Here is a 20227-nt window from a genome sequence, read left to right on the forward strand (position 1 = left end):
ATCATGGCTTATGATATACCATAAACCATATTTTGGACACTTAAAACCTAAAATAAATTAACTTCAAAATTTCATCAAACTGGAAAAAAAAATTCAATCTCCTACCTCATAACCAGAGCCCATCTGAATGTACTTCCAAACTACTACCAACTGGTAATTTAGGCTAGGCATCTAATTTGCCTCACATAGCTTATACTATATACCTAAATCAAAATTGACAACCTTTACAAGCCAACTACATTAACTCACTGAAAAGTTACTTCTGGAAATATTCCTTATGGTGGTAGACAAAAGGTAACTTCACCTTTGTTACCATGGTTTCTAATAAGGCTTTCCTTGGCTTTGTCATCCAAATAGAAACTAACAGTTTGACTTTATGTTCATCTAACTGATAAAAGGCTCTAACGATTTCAATTGCGCTAATGGAGCTGGTTGTGCACACGGAAAGAAGCACATGCTTCCTTCCAGATCCTAAGTCTTTACTATGATTCAAATTACAAATAAGTTTTCTCTAAATAAAAAAAAATTCCCATTATTTTCCAAAGTAAATCATGACAAACTGAACCACGCAGTAAATCAAAAAGAAGCTTTAAATTGACTAACTCCAGAATATCCAAATCACAGGATAGTCAAAAGTAGTACTATAATAGAAAACAGTAAGTTTGATTTCCATTAAATTGTGTCAGTGTGGCATTATGCTTTAAAAAAAAAGGGGGGAATGGAGTTCATGTAACTTCCCACATTGGCTCCAAAAATCAGCCTGGACTTTTTTTTTTTTAAATCTTAAGTTCTCATCTGCAACATCAAATTGGTGACTCTTGGGCATAAGCTAACCTCTCCCTATTTTTTTTTTCCCATAGGGAAGTTACTGCACCAAGAACCTACCTTCCCATTCTTCCCAAATACAGTTTAAAAATACACTGAAGTTTGTATTTAAAAAGAGAGAGACCTATTTAATCAAACGCTTCAAAAACAAGAAATATCTACATGGAAATGAAGTGTGATGAAAAATAGCAGTGTGCATGGATCACATCTAATGGATATTTCTAAACAAGGGAAGACGCTGACATCCAGCAAATTTCAAGTAGACACATATAGCTGAAGAATTTCCACAGGGAGAAGCACTTGTGATCCTCTGAACAATGGCCTTGGAGAAAGCTCCAGAATCCATGGCCACGGGCTATTTCCACAGTGAGACTTCTCAGAAGCATCATTAGGAGGACACATCAGCTTTTCTGCCTTCAGGGGTGGGAGGGAGGGGCGCCGAGCACCATCTTTCCTCTCTGGGAGCTGCAGCCTTACGGACAAGCTTCAAACCTGAGCTACTTCCAACTTCCACGGGGAGAAGGGGGAGCAGGGGAGCGTGGTTCCACCGCTTTCCTCTCGCACCAAGCGCAGCAGCTGGGCGGCCGTGGCAGTGAGGGAAGAGGCGGTTGGCGCTGCATGCGTGTTTACGTGTCTCGCATGGGTGTGGGAAGAGGAGACAGATTCTAATGAAAAGATGGAGGGGAGAGAGAAAGAGGAATTGGGGAAGAGGGGAAGCACCACCTTTCTTTTCTCTGCTCTTCCTGGGGATCTGAAAAATCCTCCTAACGGGTCTTTCGGGCTCTTCGGGGCCTTTGAGGAGAGCGGCCGCGCTCGCCTCAGAAGAGTCTTGAGGCTGCTCTTGGCTGACGCTTGCCGTGGCCTCGGCCGCAGCGTTCTCCTCAGGCCCGGCGCCGCCGCCGGGCTCCGTGATGCTGAGGACACCGCCGCCATTTTGTGAGGAGGATTCAAGCTCCGGAAGCTCCTGTTTCATCTCCTCGTCGCCGCCGCCACCGCCGCCACTTTCGCAGCTCGAGTCCGTCGGCGGGTAAGCTTCTGTCTCCGCAGTAGTCGCCATTGCGCCGGCGTGAGGAGGCCCGGGAAGCTTCTGCCAACAAGGTCGACTGGGGTGGGGGGGAAGGGGCGGCGGGCCGGCGTAGCCGCCTAGCTGCTCTCAGCCCACCCACCCCCTTCCCCCCGTGGCCGTGGGCCGCTCTAGCAACCCAGGAGCCTCTCGCGGGCCCCAAAGCCAGCGACCCAACCGTGCTGTTGGACTCTAGAAGCCGCTCCTCGCTTGTGCAGTTCTTCGGCCAGCCCCCGCCACTAAACGTGCTAGCGTCTGAACCGAGAGGAGGCGGGGTCATACGGACCGCTCCGCCAATGGGGGTGCAGTGCCCACCTCCGCGGGTGTGGGCCAGACTGCGCCGGGGGGCGGAGCCTCGGCACGCAGGAGCCCGCCAAAAGGGGCTACAGCAACGCCCCACGACTATCTCGACGCCGAGCCCGGCTGCGGGTTGGATGGGCTTCCAGGCGGGCAGCTACCTCCTAGGACCACATGTGGTCAGTGCAGCGGGCCAGGGAGACGCGCCGCCATGGCCTGTAGAGCATGCGTCACCTATTTCGGAACAAGATTCCCTTCCTTGACTGTGCTCGGGTTTCGCTGGACTCAAGCAGTGGTTGTGGGAATGATCCCGGCATGCTTATAAAAAAGCCTGTAGAAATTTAAAAAATAGACTGCAGCACATGAGCCTCAAAACCTTGGGGAGAGGCACCCCAACTTCAGCGAGGTGTCTTTCCCACTGTATCTTGATCTTGAATGTTTACAACTGATTATTTTCATCGGCTCCCCTGTTTTATCTTAAAAAGTTAGAACGAGTGGTTGCCTCCAGCAAGCAGTCATACCTGGGATCCTTTGATATGACTCAACGGCGTAGTGTTTACAGGACTTGGTTCTAGTGAGCTTGAGAGGAGGGGGCTGCAGACTTAAATTTTGGTGTCTTCAGTTTCCTATAGGGAATGTATATTAAAAAATATATAAATGTTTGCAACCACATTAAAAAATACACACCAAGTGGTACTATAAATAGTTAAGTCGAAGGCCTTTTGAATAGTTTATGCTGACTAGGATGAAACTACTATCATGGGTTATCATGTGTACAGACAGTGGTTACTGGGTGCTTTCTATATACCAGGTACTGGACAAAGCCAGTTACATACCTTATCTCTATTGAATCCTCACAACAAATACAGGGTGATACCAAAGTACTGTATCTTGTTTTATTGTGCTTCACTTAGTGAGCTTCACAGATCTATTTTTTATAAATTGAAGGCAAGACCCTCCACCTGCAAAGAGATTACAACTGGCTTTATTGTGGTAGTCTGGAACTGAACCTACAATATCTTTGGGCTATGCTTGCCTGCATTATGCACAGTTTAAAATAAATATTTCAAGACATTGAACAAATGAAGTTATCAAAGTCAGAATTTGAAGTCAGGTCTATTTAACTCCATTATAAAGTACTTATGCTTGACTACTACAAGACCTAATCGTCACAGCAGTCCTGCACCTTTATGCATCATGGATGAAGAAATGAGGATTGATATCTAATTCAGTCTCCTGGCATCAGGATCAGGATTGGAACCCAAATCTCTATTCTCAAACTCCAGCTGTCTCCCAAGGAGTTGACTAACCAAACCTATAATTATAACAAAACTCTAGACTTTGCCATGTGACTATGACCTAAAGAACATCAGCAAATCCAACATGACAGTTGGATTCCTATGTCCTATGATAAATATCATCCCCTTTTAACAGCCTATGTAAAAAAACTAAATCATGATTTGCCCAGCCTATTTGAATCAGCTGAGTAAATGGAAGGACAATGAGTGTAAAACAGTTATTCCTTTTAGTAAATAATTTCTGTAAGAACATTTTTAAATATTGATGGAAAGATTATGGGCTATGTTCAGACAATGTGCTCATTATTTTAAGTTAAAAGGAACCTTTTAATTTGGTGGGAAGAGGTGCTTTATTTGATTTAAAAGAGGCTACAGAAGATAAGAAATAAATGTTGAAGTCTCCAAACTATAACTTTGTTTTTTGTTGGTTGATTAAAAGCATTCCTAAAAGCTAATTTTTATCAAATTAAAAGGTAAATAGGAACTAATTGCATACTGATGCCACTACTCAACAAAGTCTCCCTCATTGTTCAGCAACAGCCACCTTTACTCGGAAAGTAGAAATCCAAGGCTGTGTATAATAAGGCAAACACACCAGTTGGTGGTAAAGAGTGCCCAAAACTAAGGCCAGAGAATGATTAGTTTTCCACAGAGAGTGAACCTTACATTTTGTGAGGATAAAAATATTTTTCCATTCCAAATCATTTATTTAAAAAATGTTTAATGAATCAGCATTATGTCTTAATAGGCATTTAGATTCCTGCTGATTCTGACTCTTTTCTACCATTTTATGTCCACTCCTTTTCCCTAAACTCCTCTTCAGTGTTTCCTTATTCTTGCACACTTGCCAAGCCCATGCAATTTCTCCAGTGTGCTGTGCTCTTCTCACCACCGTCTTCCTCATTAGCTCCTGTACTTCCTTTGGCTTAAATTTCACTTCCTTGTATAAGCTTCCTTGATTATCTCCCTTCCATTCTAGGTTGAGTTTCCCTCTTGGGTGTTAAAGAACTTTTGTTCCATTCTCTCAGACTACTTCCCCTTCCCTTAATCTGTAATTACTCCCTTGTTTATGGAATTATTTAATTAAATCTATCTCTCCCACTAGACTCTATGTTCCACTTCATGGGCTGAGGAGTAATATCTGTGTTTACTTACCATAGTATTTCCAGGGCCTGGCACAGTGTCTGGAACATAGTAGGTGTTTCTAAATATGTTTTGACTGCTGAAGACAACAGTAGCTATCTGGTATTTTCTGGCAAGAAAATTGCTTATATAACCTGATTTGGATTTATCCCAGTAAGTATTTACTGGTGTATCTTGCTTTAAGCAAACCGAATCCATTATATGGGAATCTGGATTTACCCAAAATATAAATTAGGGTATATCTGTCAACTCCCTTTAAATCAAGGGTCCCCAATCTCCAGGCCACAGACCAGTCCCAGTCCCAGCCTCTAAGCAACTGGGCCACACAGGAGGTGGTGAGCTTGAATGTAATGCGCTTGAATCATTCCAACCCCCCAACCTCAGTCTTTGGAAAAAAAATTATTCACCCTATATTTGTTGTTTTCCATGAAACTGATCCCTGGTGCCAGCAAGGCTGGGGACTGTTGCTTTAAATGATTTATACAAATTCAAAGTGCCTTTTACTGCATTTGAGAAGACAGCTGAATTTCATTTGTCAAATCCAAGACTTGTTGAAATAAAAAGGATTAACAATTGGAAGTGATTATTGTATTATATCAGCTGGCTGACCAGTATAGACTTAGTTACAAAATCATTTGCACCACTGCCATTTCCACCTGAAGAAAGTCTCAAGTTTATACTGCACTAACTTTACATTGTGGTTTGTGACGTTTTCTAAGAAGGATGGTGCACAAAGAGGAAGAAAATGCTCAAGAGGAAATGGTACACTACAAAAGGGCAAACTGGTAAAATGTGTGAAAAAATGTCAAATTAAAAGTGTCTTAGGTTTTGTGTTTCTTATAATAAAGAAGAGCAAAAGAAAGTTGTGTAGGAATTCATGTTTTCAGAAGAATAACATGTCTTACTGCTCAATTGGGAGGACTGAATAAATTGGTGGAAAAGGAGTAATAATACAAAAAGAACATTTGAATAACTCCTTACAATTTAATAAATGCTTTATTTATTCTCTCAACAAATATTTCTTGGGACTCGATCTGCTACCAGATCCCAGGCTAGGTGTCTGGGGATACAACTGAAAACAAACAGGCCATCCTGACCCTGGATTTACAGTCTAGGGATTCCCATTACCTGATTAAATCTTCACAGCAGTCGCCAGAGAAACATTACCACTTTGGCAGAGGAGGAAATGGTGGCTTAACTGTTTCGCTGAAGGAAATACCACCAATAAGTGATGGAACAGGATGCAGATACACATCTCCTTACTTCAATTTCTGGATATTGCAACTACATGGAATTCTATTTGCTTGTAGGCCTCTGGGACCTGTAGTTTGTTAATCAAGGCTCTCAAGAGAAATAAAAAAATTATGAAGTTATAGCACTATGCATTTCAAAAAATCCTCTGTGTATCATTTCTCTTCCCTTATTTTGTCCCTCTATTCTTAGTGAGTAGGGAACTTCCAACCAGCTCCCTTATAAACACAAGTGTCTTCATTTTTATTCTTTCCTAGTGGCACCTAATGGTTTGTAGATGATTTCTGTACTGGTGGAAATGAGTGGCAAATCAGTCACTCAGTTTCCTTGACTGACTAATAACTGAACTTAGAATCTGCGTCCGTTATACATGACCCTTTATTATTCGATGCTTCATAGTACCAGAAAGGTACTCAGACTTGAACTTTGGACATTTTCTCCCCAATGCATAAAGCCCTGGCTGGGTTGCATTGACCCCTTATAACCAAGGTTCCAGGTTCAGTCCTCATTCAGGGCTCATACAAGAAGCAACCAATGAATGAGTAAATAAGTAGAACAACAAATTGATGTTTTTCTCTCAAATCAGTTTTTTAAAAAGTCAGATTATTGTTTGGCTTTAAATACCTATTTCAAATGTCCTTTCCCATTTGAAAGGACATTTTCCAAACACACATAGGAATGTATTTTCCCAAATTATTTTTCCACTTCATTTAAAAATATTCCTGGCTAGGAGAGCTATGCAAAAATAGACCCATACAAAAATTACAACCTAGAATATTAGTAACCTCCCGCCCCTCAGTGGCTCTGAAAAGACAGGCAACTAATTATTATTATAAGTTTTCTTGTAAGAAGTCTTTGGGGGAACCAGCCAAGTTTAAATAGGGTAATTGGTAGGTCTATTGTTGCAATTCACATAAATTATAGAAACATAACACCAGACATTTATCTAATTAAAGAAAATATGGTATTCAGTTCCATATTTAGAGGAATTCTACATGTGTTTTTGCCATTCTCTTGAGACTCATATTCCCTGGGGGCAGAATATGCTAATAATGTTCAAAAATTCAGTTTTGCTTTACTTCACAAAAACTCAAAATATATATTAAATATAAAATACTATTCATATATGTTTCTTTAATAAAAATAGTATTAAAATATAACTCCATCAATTCCTTTAGAAGATGTTTATCCACATCCCTTACAGAGGGATGTGCTGCTTTCTTTACATGTAAATGAACTCTTCACTCTCCTAGTCATTCTACATTCATAGTCTTATGACCCTTAGTTGAGTTTCTGCTTCCTGTAAATATAATAAGCAATGTAAGAAATTTAATACTGTCAAATTTTTCCAAGTATTTTACACTCTAAATAAGTATGAAAATGCTATTTCTATAAAAAGAATATTAGAATTAGATTCTTACAGAATTGCACATAAGAGAAGTTGTCCCAAATATTTAAACTTCAGATATTATTCAAACAAAATTCTACATCCTTAATCCTACCTAAAGGGATCTGAAATAGAGTCAAATTGCCAGTTTTATGTGTTTAAAAAAAACACATAGTAACATACAAATCTTTCTCAGTGTCTTAATCAACCTCCAACCACAGCCTATCTAAAATAACCTAGTCCCCTAGCCATGTGGCTCAGTTGGTTAGAGTGTCACCCTGTAAACCAAATGCTCATGGGTTTGATTCCCTGTCAGAGCACATGCCTGCATTGCAGGTTCCATTCCCAGTAAGGGCACGTATGAAAGGCAACCAACTGATGTTTCTTTCTCACATCCTCATGTTGATGTTTCTCTCCCTATCTCTCCCTCCCTTCCCTTCTCTCTAAGATTAATAAACTTATCTTTGGGTGAGGATTTAAAAAAAAAGTAATTGCCCTGGCTGGCATAGCTCAGTGGATTGAGTGCAGGCTGCGAACCAAAGCATCGCAGGTTCGATTCCCAGTCAGGGCACATGCCTGGGTTGCAGGCCACGGCCCCCAGCAACCGCACATTGATGTTTCTCTCTCTCTCTCTTTCTCCCTCCCTTCCCTCTCTAAAAATAAATAAATAAAATCTTTTTAAAAATTCCTTTAAAAAATCTTTTTTAAAAAAGAGTAATCTAGGAAATTTATAAGACAGGAGAATGCCTCATGCCCTCACACTGGGACACTGATAACTTGGAGATTACCACACTGATGTTATTGGCACTCATTTACTAAACTTGACTACATAGCAATTAGTTATTGATCAATTTGTGCTTGCCAGGAACTGTATCTGATGCAGGGGATTAAACATAGATATATTTCCTGCTCAAAAAGACACTCAAGCAAGAGAGACTATCCAGAGAAACTCAATGAGTTAGCAAAGGCCAGGAGAGGAAGTTGAAGTGGCAGGGAGCAAGATAGTAATCTAGGTAGAGAGGACAGTAAGGGAAAAAAGGAATAAAGATACCTGTGAGAAGCAAAAAGATTTATGTGGCAGGGAAGCACAGTTGGTCCTTATGGTATACAGGGTTGGGCAGAAAGTGGAGAGACAGGCTGAGCTGAATCATAGACCCTTGTGTGCTATGGTAAGGCATTTAGACCTAACCTTGAAGGCAAGAGTTAAGAATGTAAAGACTTTAGGTAGACTTTTTTTTTCTTTTTAAACAAAAAAAAATTGTGTGTGGTTTTTTTTCTTCTGCCTTATGATCTTCCTTTACCTTTCAAGTGGGGACCTATATAGCTGAAATAAGGTAAACAAATAATATGTGATGGATTTAGAAGATGGTAGGATGATTGTTCAAATATGTGCAACTTAACATTTTCATTCAAGTATATTATTGTAGAGATTTCTAAATGGGTCACCAGCTTAAAATATCACCTTTAAAATAGAAATATATAGCTGTTACTTTGTGCCTATCTTCTCTAAGAACTTTTTAAAATGGTCATGGCTCCATCTCCATTGGCGGTAGATAGCAGCTGCTTATCACTGTAACAAGTTTTAACCAGACAAGCTTTTGCAGTCATCCATCCTTTCAGTCCATCTCATTTCCGACTGAGTTTCTCACATAAGTGCATAGGTTCTGGCTAATATAATTCACTGTTGTGCAAAAGACATCACAGAGCAAGGATGGTATGTGATCAGCCACTTTTCACCAACAGCACAGTCAATATCAGCATGATCTTCTCCCCCTCCCTGTCTTTAGGATAAGTCTGCTTCAGTGCAGGAGCAAAGCACTCCATTCAGTGTGTTTATTAAATTGCAACCTTGGGCACAGTCTTATAGCAGTGTCATGTGTGAGGAGGGCAAGGATCAGAGAAGGAATGTACATACCCCTTACAAATAAAAATTCCTCACAGAACAGGGAATGTCTTACTACTAAGGAAGTAACAGTTTTCCTTTTTAAAAACCAGACAGCATAGGAGGGTATTCAAGCTGGGTTAAAAGCTGGGTATTCAAACAGTGGGAACATCAGGCCTCAGAACATGTCTAACTTTTTTCAACTTCATTTCCTTTTATTAGTCAAGGAAAACCATAGGCAAATAGAAGGTCTGGAGGTGACTTAAGGTCCATGTCATCCAGTTACCAAAATCAGGTAACTAAAGGCACCTTTTCTCTTTGCAAGAAGTCAAGGCTTTAATAAAAACTTTAAGGTGGTGGAGTACATTCTGAGGGGAATCTTATATTTTCACTTTCCAGCCATATCCCTCAGTTTATCCATGCCTCAGAAGCTGCATCAGGAGAGAACAGGTTTTTCTAGGCATAAAAGATGAAAAAACAGACTTAAAAATTCAAGTTTGGTGGTTGCCTTTTCTAGGGATACAGTCAGAATACAAGTAATAACAAAATAAAATCTCTTAGGTAGTGCCCAAATAAACCAGGGAGTGTATATATTTAGAAATAGTGCTGCACTGTCTGTTGTTCTAGGGTTCCATTTACATATATAATGGTGCATTTTGGGTCCATATCACACACATTACCTTTACAGTAACACTCTTGTTACTGTGAACATGACATTCTGGAGAAGCATATGAACATGAGTAATGAAGTATTAATATATATTTCCTTGTTACCAAAACAAAAATATAAGTAAAAATATTTTAGGTAGAGGCTGACTCAGATGTGCATTTTAGACAGATCATTCTAGTTTCTGTTATAGAAGGTGGGTTTTGGAGCTATAACATAGAGGCCAGAAGACTGGTTGGGAGACTGTTGGGAAAATCTAGTAAGCAATGGCTTACTACTTCACCATTCTTGGTCATTTTTAGCCTAATACAAACCAAGGATGTGTTATAGCATGAGAGAATTTCAATGGGAAGAAGGAAAAAGATTGGAGAAATTGAAAATAGCTACTGAAGAAAGCTATTGTTGTTCTCCTTACCACCACATTCCTGTTTTTAATGTGTCAGTAGTAGAATTTTCTGAAAGGACCAAGTGGTAAACCATAAAATGATGTTGCCAGGTATTTTAAAATAAGCCATATAAAGAATGAAAACACTTTTAATTAATAATTCAGATGCAGAGACTTATAATAGTTCACAATGTCCAAGCTTACAATATAATCCCCTGTAAAACATTATATCTTTCCTATTGGAATGGTTTAAAGACCGTAGGATTTGAAATGGAGTGATGGAGCACAAGGTATATGAGCAGATAATGAGAAGACTGAAAGGCTAAAGTTCTTTCTTTTTTACTTACTAGTTGATTTATTGAGTAACAATAAGCAAAGTCACAGTGAAATAAAATTATTTGCATGTGAATATATAAGCAGATTATTGTCTAAAAATATCCAATTAGCAAAGATGTATGAACTCAGTATATTTGAGGGATATATTGGCTTTTAATATGTATTGACAGCTAAGCATTCTTAGGAAAAAAAGCAGTACATAACAAAACTTCTCTTCATAACTTCACTCACCCAACAGCCCTCCTTCTAATTTGGTTTGGCTCTTTTTTTGGTGACATTAATCAAGCAGACTCCAAACTTCATCGTCAATTCTGACCTTTTCCACTTTGTGATTTCTTTTCTCCATGAAGTCACCAGTGAATTCCTCCAGAGTGCATGTAATTTATCACTTTCTATCTGTTATCACAGTGAATGGCTTAAGATTTTCTTTTTCTGGACTTCCAGCAAGATGGAGGCATAGGTGGACGCACTGTACCTCCACGCACAACCAAGATTAGAACAACAACAATTTAGAGGCAGAATAACACCCAGAATTGATAGAGAATTTATCTGAATGGAAGTCGGACAGCCAAGAAGGTGAAGCAGACCCGTTCATCCAGACCAGTGGGGGGGGGAGAAGAGCAGCTGGCATGGGTTGCAGCATGGGTCCTGGTGCGGAGAGCAGAGAGCAGCAGGCACCTAGGGCAACTGGGGGTATGTAAGGCATCAGGGGTGCGCAGGATTGCAGTGGGTGGACCCTGAGTACACGAGCGGCCTCTGGCGGACCCAGTGAGGTGGCAATTGTGGACTGGGGCAGAGTGCGCAGCCCAGGATCCCAGGGAAGAGACTGAGGTCCCAGGAGAGCGGAGCTACCACCATTGTTCCCCCCGCCCCCCCACCCCCACCCCCACCCCCAACCCCACCCCCGCCCCTACATACAACGTCACAATCTAGTGACTGGGGTGCCCAGCCCCGGTGAACACCTAAGGCTCCACCCCTCACCATAACGGGAGTGATCAGACCAAAAAAAAAAAAAAAGAGAGAGAGAGAGAGACACACGTCTCAAACAGAAAAACAGATCAATGCCCCAGGGCTCATCCTTTTGAGTGACTAAGAGATAGCCAATCTATCAGATGCACAGTTCAAAACACTGGTGATCAGGAAGCTCACAGAATTGGTTGATTTTGGGCGCAAATTACATGAAAAAATGCAGGTTACCATAAAAGAGATGAAAGAAGATGCATGGAGAACCAATACTTATGGGAAGGAAACTGGGACTCAAAACAATAGAGTGGACCAGAAGGAAGAAAAAAACAACCAAACAGGAAAGAATGGAGAAATAAGAATTCAAAAAAACAAGGAGAAGCTTAGGAACCTCCAGGATATCTTTAAATGTTCCAACATCCGAATTATAGGGGTACCAGAAGGGGAAGAGGAAGAGCAACAAGTGGAAAACCTATTTGAACAAATAATGAAGGAGAACTTTCCCATTCTGGCAAAGGAAATAGACTTCCAGGAAATCCAGGAAGCTCAGAGAGCCCCAAAGAAGTTGGACCCAAGAAGAAACACACCAAGGCACATCATCATTACATTAGCCAAGGTAAAAATGAAGGAGAGAATCCTAAAAGCAGCAAGAAATAAGGGGACAGTCACCTACAAAGGAGTTCCCATCAGACTGTCAGCTGATTTCTCAAAAGAGATCTTACAGGCAAGAAGGGGCTGGAAAGAAATATTCCAAGTCATGAAAGACAAGGACCTATATCCCAGATTACTCTATCCAGCAAAGCTATCATTTAGAATGGAAGGTCAGATAAAGTGCTTCTCAGATAAGGTCAAGTTAAAGGAGTTCATCATCACCAAGCCCTTATTTTATAAAATGTTAAAGGGACTTATCTAAGAAAAGAAGATAAAGAAAAAACATGTATAGTAAAAGGACAGCAAACTCACAATTATTAACAACCACACCTAAAACAAAAGCAAACTAAGCAAGCAACTAGAACAGGAACAGAACCACAGAAATGGAGATCACATGGAGGGTTAGCAACAGGGAAGTGGGAGGAGGAGAGAAGGGGAAAAGGTACAGAGAATAAGTGGCATAGATTGTAGGTTGAAAATAGATGGGCGAGGTAAGAATAGTATGGGAAATGTAGAAGCTAAAGAACTTATAAATATGACACATGGACATGACTAAAGGGGGGATATGGGTGGGAGAGGGTGGGCAGGGTGAAGGGGAATGAAGGCAGAAAATGGGACAACTGTAATAGCATAATCAATAAAAAAATATATATATAAAGATTTTCTTTTTCTATTCCAAAACTAGATTCAGGCAGTATCTGGTGTGTCAAAATTGGCTACATAACATTTAAATGTAAAGTATTGTTTTTATTGTTTAAAAAGTTTAAATGCATTTAGAAGATAAAATTTGAATCAGACACTTGCAGAATGTCTAAGACACCTCCATGAAACTTAAGGTTCTTAGAAGAGAATCTAACACTGGACTAATGAAGACTAAATTTGACACTCAATCTTTTTTTTTTTTTGGCCCAAAATTAGGCCCTCAGGGGCATATACACAAACAGTACAGCAGAGGGCAGCAAAACTTCACTAACCACCTTTGTAACCTCTAGCAGCTTTTCTATGATGTCTAATATTTTGTTTTTATTATATTTATATATAATATATATAAATATATATAAATATATAATACATATATTTATTTTCAATATATTTTATTGATTATGCCATTATAGTTGTCCCATTTTTTTCTTCCCTTTATTCCCCTCAGCCCTGTACTGCCCCTTCCACCATCATTCCCCCTCCTTAGTTCATGTCCATGGATCATACACATAAGTTCTTTGGCTTCTCCATTTCCTATGCTATTCTTAACCTCCTCTTGTCTATTTTATACCTACCATTTATGCTTCTTATTCCCTGTACCTTTCCCCGCATCCCCCCTGCAGGTGATAACCCTCCATGTGATCTCTATGTCTGTGAATCTGTTCCTGTTCTAGTTGTTCACATAGTTCATTTTTGTTTCTTTAGGTTCAGTTGTTGATAGTTGTGTGTTGTAATTTTACTGTTCATATTTTTGATCTTCTTTTTCTTGGATAAATCCCTTTAACATTTCATTAAATCCCAATAAGGGCTTGGGGGTGATGAAGTCCTTGAACTTTACCTTATTTGGGAAGCACTTTACATGCCCTTCCTTTCTAAATGATAGCTTTGCTGGATACAGTAATCTTGGATGTAGGTCCTGCCTTTCATGACTTTAAATACTTCTTTCCTGCCCCTTCTTGCCTGCAAGGTTTCTTTTGAGAAATCAGCTGATAGTCTCATGGGAACTCCTTTGTAGGTAACTGTTGACTTTTGTCTTGCTGCTTTTAAGATTCTCTCCTTATCTTTAACCTTGAGTAATGTAATTATGATGTGCCTTGGTGTATGCTTCCTTGGGTCCAACATTTTTGGGAGTCTCTGAGCTTGCTGGACTTCCTAGAAGTCTATTTCCTTTGCCAGATTGGGGAAGTTCTCCTTTATTATGTTTTCAAATAAGTTTTCAAATTCTTGGTCTTTCTCTTCCCCTTCTGGCACCCCTATGATTCAAATGGTAGAACATTTAAAGTTGTCCCAGAGGTTCCTAAGCCTCTTCTCCTTTTTTTGAATTCTTGTTTCTTCATTCTGTTCTGGTTGAATGTTTTTTTCTTCCTTTTGCTCCAAACCAGTGATCTGAGTCACAGTTTTCTTCCCTTCACTGTTGGTTTCCTATACATTTTCCTGTTTGTCCCTTTACATAGCCTTCACTTTTTCCTCTATTTTGTAACCATTTCTGTGAGCATCTTGATTACCAGTATTTTGAACTGTGCAGCTGATAGGTTGGCCATCTTTTCATCAGTTAGTTGTATTTTTTCTGGAGCTTTGATCTGTTCTTCCATTTGGGCCATATTTTCTTGTTTTCACAAGCCTGTTACATAGTAAGGGGCAGAGCCTTAGGTATTCACTAGGGTGGATTAACCCACTTTGCTGAGTTGTGGTGCTCTATGTAGGTGAGGGGTCTGAGAGGGAACAATAGTGCTTGCTCAGCTCTTGGCCAGCTTTCAGTCACTTTCTCCACTACCCACGAGCAGATTGGGCCCTTCTGGTAATGATTCCCAGGTGGGTGGTTTTGTGTATATTCTAGGACCCTGTGGGTTTCTCCAATGAACTCTACTGTGAGGCTTGGAGTTTATTCTGCTGCCTCAACCCCCACAGGTTTTTCTTCAGTCAGAGGTTTTGAGGCTTTATTTTCCCTCACTTGAACCCTGGGTAGCATGGTTTGTCTCGCTCCCCAGTTGTTCCTCCTGGTTTATCTGCATGGAAATGGGGTACCGGCTGTTCCACCAGCTGCAGCCTCACCACCCCAATCCTCCAGCCACCACCTTGCTGTAAGTCCTCTCCACCCCAGCTGCCTGTCTCCGCCCCTCCTAGTGGTTTGGATGAATGCTTCTTTTAACTCCTTGTTTGTTGGATTTCCATACAGTTTGTTTTCCTAGCAATTCTGGTGGGTTTTTTCTTATTTTTAATCTGTTGTTGTCCTTTTAGTTGTGCGAGGAGGCAAAGTAACTACCTACACCTCTATGTTAGCTGGGATTTTTTATGTTTTTAAATTATAGTAGATATACAATCTTATATTAGTTTCAGGTGTACAACATAATGATTAGACATTTATATCTTATAGTAATTATGAAATTGTAGCACTTATGCTTAGGTGGAACAGAATTCTTCCCAGAATTCTGAGACTGCTGAAGGCTCTTGGGTGGATATAACCTGAGGCAATAGCAAGAGGGAAAAAAGATGGGCCACAGTGTCTTAATGCCTTAATGGAGTCATCTGCTGGTGTTTGCCAACTCTTTCACAAATAATTGTAGTTCAAGTTACAATAGGATTCTTTTAAAAAAGTATGTTCTATGTACCTGAGTTTCCTCATCTATAAAATGGAGATTATAATTATACCTATACCAAAAAGGATTGGGCAGATTAAATGTAAAGTTAGTGGAACACCAAGTGTTCCTTGTTTTATTTTTTATTTAATTTTTAAATTTTTTAAATTTAAATTATTTTATTGTTGTTCAATTACAGTTATCTGTATTCTCTCCCCACCCTTCCCTCCCACCCCCTCCAAACCCACCACCCTCCCTTGCTTCCACCCTCCTCCTTGGCTTTGTCTAGGTGTCCTTTGTAGCAGTTCCTGAAAACCCTTCTCCCCACTATCCCCTCCCCCCTCCCCTCTGGCTATTGTTAGATTGTTCTTAATTTACTTTTTTAAAATGAGCTATTTTAAAAATGTATTTTATTGATTATGCTATTACAGTTGTCCCATTTTCCGCCTTCACTCCCCTTCACCCTGCCCACCCCCTCCCACCCACATTCCCCCCTTTAATTCATGTCCATGTGTCATAAGTTCTTTAACTTCTACATTTACCATACTATTCTTGCCCTCCCCCTGTCTATTTTCTACCTACCATCTATGCTACTTATTCTCTGTACCTTTTCCCCCTCTCTCCTCCTCCCGCTCCCCTGTTGCTAACCCTTCATGTGATCTCCATTTCTGTGGCTCTGTTCCTGTTCTAGTTGCTTGCTTAGTTTGCTTTTGTTTTAGGTGTGGTTGTTAATAACTGTGAGTTTGATGGCCGGAAGTCCATTTTTACTGTTCATATTTTTTATCTTATTTTTCTTAGATAAGACCCTTTAACATTTTATAAAATACGGGCTTGGTGATGATGAACTCCTTTAACTTGACCTTATCTGAGAAGCACTTTATCTGCCCTTCCATTCTAAATGAAAGCTTTGCTGGATAGAGCAATCTTGGAAGTAGGTCCTCGCCTTCCATGGCTTGGAATACTTCTTTCCAGCCCCTTCTTTTCTGGAAGGTCTCCTTTGAGAAATCAGCTGACATTCTGGTGGGAACTCCTTTGTAGGTGACTGTCCCCTGATCTCTTGCTGCTTCTAGAATTCTCTCCTTCATTTTTACCTTGGCTAATGTAATGATGATGTGTCTTGGTGTTTTCTTTCTTGGGTCCAATTTCTTTGGGACCCTCTGAGCTTCCTGGACTTCCTGGAAGTCTATTTCCTTTGCCAGAATGGGAAAGTTCTCCTTCATTATTTGTTCAAATAGGTTTTCCACTTGTTGCTCTTCCTCTTCCCCTTCTGGTACCCCTATAATTTGGATGTTGGAATGTTTAAAGGTGTCCTGGAGGTTCCTAAGGCTCTCCTCATTTTTTTGAATTCTTATTTCTTCATTTTTCCTGTTTGGTTGTTTCTTTCTTCCTTCTGGTCCATTCTATTGATATGAAACCCAGTTTTCTTTCCATCACTATTGATTCCGTGTGCATTTTTCTTCACTTCATTTTTTGTAGCCTTCATTTTTTCATGTAATTTGCGCCCAAAATCAACCAATTCTGTGAGCATCCTAATCACCAGTGCTTTGAACTATGCATCTGATAGGTTGGCTGTCTCTTAGTCACTTAAAAGTACTGGCTGTGGATCTTTCAATTCTGTTTGAGCCATCTTCCCCTCCCCCTTTGGTCTGGCCGCACCTGTTATATATGAAGGGCAGAGCCTTAGGTGTTCACCAGGGCAGGGCACCCCAGTGCTGGGATGTGATGCTGAATGTGGGGGTGGGGTCAGAGAGGGAACAATGGTGCCTGCTCCACTCCCTCTAAAACTTCAGTCCCCTTCGCCACTTTCCACAAGCAGATTGGGCTCTTCTGGTGCTGGCTCCTGGGCGGGTGGGCTTGTGTACTTTCTAGGACTCTGTGGGTCTCCCCAAGGAGTTCTCCTGTGAGGCTGGGAGATTCTTCCGGCACCTCAACCCCCACAGGTGTTTTCAATCGGTGCTTTTAGGCTTTATATCTCACTGCTGGGTCCCTGGGTTGCGTGGTCTGTGTTGCTGCCCATTTTCGCCTAGTTTATCTGCACACGAATGTGTGACTGTGGACAGCCAGCTGCCTTGTGCACCTCACTGGGTCTGCTCATTGCCTCCCGCACCTAGGGTCTGCCACCGGGTCCATCAGCTGCCCGTGCCCGTCTGGGGTCAACCAACTGCCGCCTGCATCCTGCGCACCTGCATCTGCTAGCCACCACTTTTTCCTGCTGGAACCCCTCGACCACTCTCTGTAGGCCTCCAAGTTCGCCCCTGCTTATCGATCTGGATGAATGGCTGTCAGACTTCCGTACAGTTCATTTCTCTCTGTTCTGGTTGCTTTTTTGTTTCAAAATTTTTGTTGTCCTTAATTTTGGTTGTGTAAGGAGACACAGTGTGTCTACCTATGCCTCTATCTTGGCCGGAAGTCAGATTATTCTTCATTTCAATGACCCTGGTTATATTTTGTTTGATTTTTTTCTTTTGTTGATTATGTTCCACTTAAAGGTGAGATCATGTGGCATTTGTCCCTCACCACCTGGCTTATTTCATTTAGCATAATGCTCTCTAGTTCCATCCATACTGTCGCAAAGGATATAAGCTCCTTCTTTATCTCTGCTGTGTAGAATTCCATTGTGTAAATGTACCACAGTTTTTGATCCACTCATTTACTGATGGGCACTTAGGTTGCTTCTAGCACTTGGCTATTGTAAATTGTGCTGCTATGAACATTGGGATGCATAGGTTCTTTTGGATTGGTGTTTCAGGGCTCTTAGGGTATAATCCTATCAGTGGAATTGCTGGGTCAAAAGGCAGTTCCATTTTTAGTTTTCTGAAGAAATTCTATACTGTTTTCAACAGTGGCTGCACCAATCTGCATTCCCACCAACAGTGCTCTAGGGTTCACTTTTCTCTGCATCCTCTCCAACACCTGTTTGTTGATTTGTTTATGATGGCCATTCTGACCAGTGTGAGGTGATATCTCACTGTAGTTTTAATTTGCATCTCTCTGACAGCTAGTGATGCTGAGCATTTCTTCTTGTGTCTCTGGGCCCTCTGTATGTCCTCCTTGGAGAAGTGTCTGTTCCAGTCTTTTGCCCATTTTTTTACTGTTTTTTTTTTTTTTTATCTTCCTGAAGTGGAGTTGTGTGAGTTCTTTATATGTTTTGGAGATCAAGCCTTTGTCCGAGGTGTCATTGGCAAGTATGTTTTCCCATACGGTTGGCTCTCTTTACATTTTAATGCTGTTTTCTTTAGCCATGTGGAAGCTTTTTAATTTGATGAGGTCCCATTTGTGTATTCTTTCCTTTCTGTCCCTTGCTTTAGGGGAATATTGGTGAAAATGTTGCTTCTTGGAATATCTGAGATTTTCCTGCCAATATTTTCCTCTAAGACTTTTATGGTGTTATGACTTATATTTAAGTCTTTTATCCACCTTGAATTTATTTTCGTGTACGGTGTAAGTTGGTGATTGAGTTTCTTTTTTTTTTTGCATGTTGCTGTCCAGATCTCCCAACGGCATTTGTGGAAGAGGCTATTTTTGCTCCATTTTATGCTTCTTCCCCCTTTGTCAAATATTAATTGACCATAGAGACTTGGGTTTATTTCTGGGCTCTCTGTTCTGTTGCATTGGCCTATGTGTCAGACTAGAATTCTATATCTAAGAAAAAAATACTTTAAAAATTAAGGCAAAATAAAAGACTTTTGAAACAAAAGCTGAGAAAATTTGTTACTAGTAGGATTTCAATAAAAGAAGTTCTTCAGGTTAAAATGATACCAAGAGAAAACTTTATATAAAGGAAATAAAATCAATACAAAAGGTAAATATGTGCATAATTACAACACAATTTTTTCTAATTGCTTTATTTACTGAAAATATAAATGCCTTTGCCCTGACTGGTGTAGATCAGTTCACTGGGCATTGTCCTGAAAAGTGAAATGTCACTGGTTCAATTCCAAGTCAGGGCACATGCCTGGGTTTCAGGTTTGGTTCCCAGTTGGAGTGCCTACCAGAGGCAACTTATCAATGTTTCACTCTTGCATGTTTCTCTCCCTCTCTGTCTCCCTCCTTTCCCTGCTCTCTAAAAATAAATAAATAAAATCTTTTTTCTAAAGACAATGTTTTTGTTAAGAAAAAAAAGTAATAATGCATTATGGACTTTATAACATAAGGAAGCAAATATGTACCAGGAGTAGCACAAAGAATGGGCAAGAAAAAAAAAGAAAGTATGAAGTTCTTATACATGAAACATTAGAAGGTTACTTCATGGTTAGACTGTGGTAAGACTAAAGAAAAGACTGTGAAAAAAACCACAAAAATAAGAGAATAATAAACCTATATAGAAGACAAAATCAAATATTAAAAAGTACTAAATCTAAAAGAAGGTGTGAAGAAGAAAACAAGAACAAATGGGACACACAAGAAACAAATAGCAAGATGGTAGACCTGTAATGAATTATGTTAATTACATTAAATACAAAGGGTGTAAAATTTCCAATTAAAACAGAGAGTGTCAGACTAGATTTTTTTAAAAAGTAAAACCCATATGTATACCATCTGCAAAAACATATTTAAATATAAAAAGATACATTAAAAGATGTAAGATGATAAAACATATACCATACATGCACAAATCAAAGGAAAGCAGGAGTGGTTATATTAATATTAGAAAGAGACTTTGGAATAAAAAATAATATCAGAGATAAAGGAAAGATATTTCATAATTATAAAGGGGTAAATTCAATCCTAAATGTATTTACATCTAATATCAAAGCTTGAAAATACATACACAAAAAACAGATAGAACTGAAAAAAGAAAT

At 40.0% G+C, this 20227-nt stretch overlaps 1 protein-coding gene across 4 annotated transcripts in view; it reads right to left on the bottom strand.

The window, feature by feature from the left end:
• Window positions 1–2132, bottom strand: part of TASOR (transcription activation suppressor) — a 54830-nt gene extending 52698 nt beyond the window's left edge. For all 4 annotated transcript variants that reach the window (XM_045832350.1, XM_045832349.1, XM_045832352.1 and 1 more), the window contains exon 1: window positions 1549–2132. In XM_045832350.1, coding sequence (XP_045688306.1) covers window positions 1549–1882 — 334 coding nt within the window. In that variant the 5' untranslated portion in view covers window positions 1883–2132. The remainder of the gene's footprint in view (window positions 1–1548) is intronic.
• Between the last annotated feature and the right edge of the window lie 18095 nt (window positions 2133–20227).

Source organism: Phyllostomus hastatus, unplaced genomic scaffold (assembly GCF_019186645.2).
Source record: "Phyllostomus hastatus isolate PE091 unplaced genomic scaffold, TTU_PhHast_1.1 phas_contig_16, whole genome shotgun sequence".
NCBI lineage: Eukaryota > Metazoa > Chordata > Mammalia > Chiroptera > Phyllostomidae > Phyllostomus > Phyllostomus hastatus.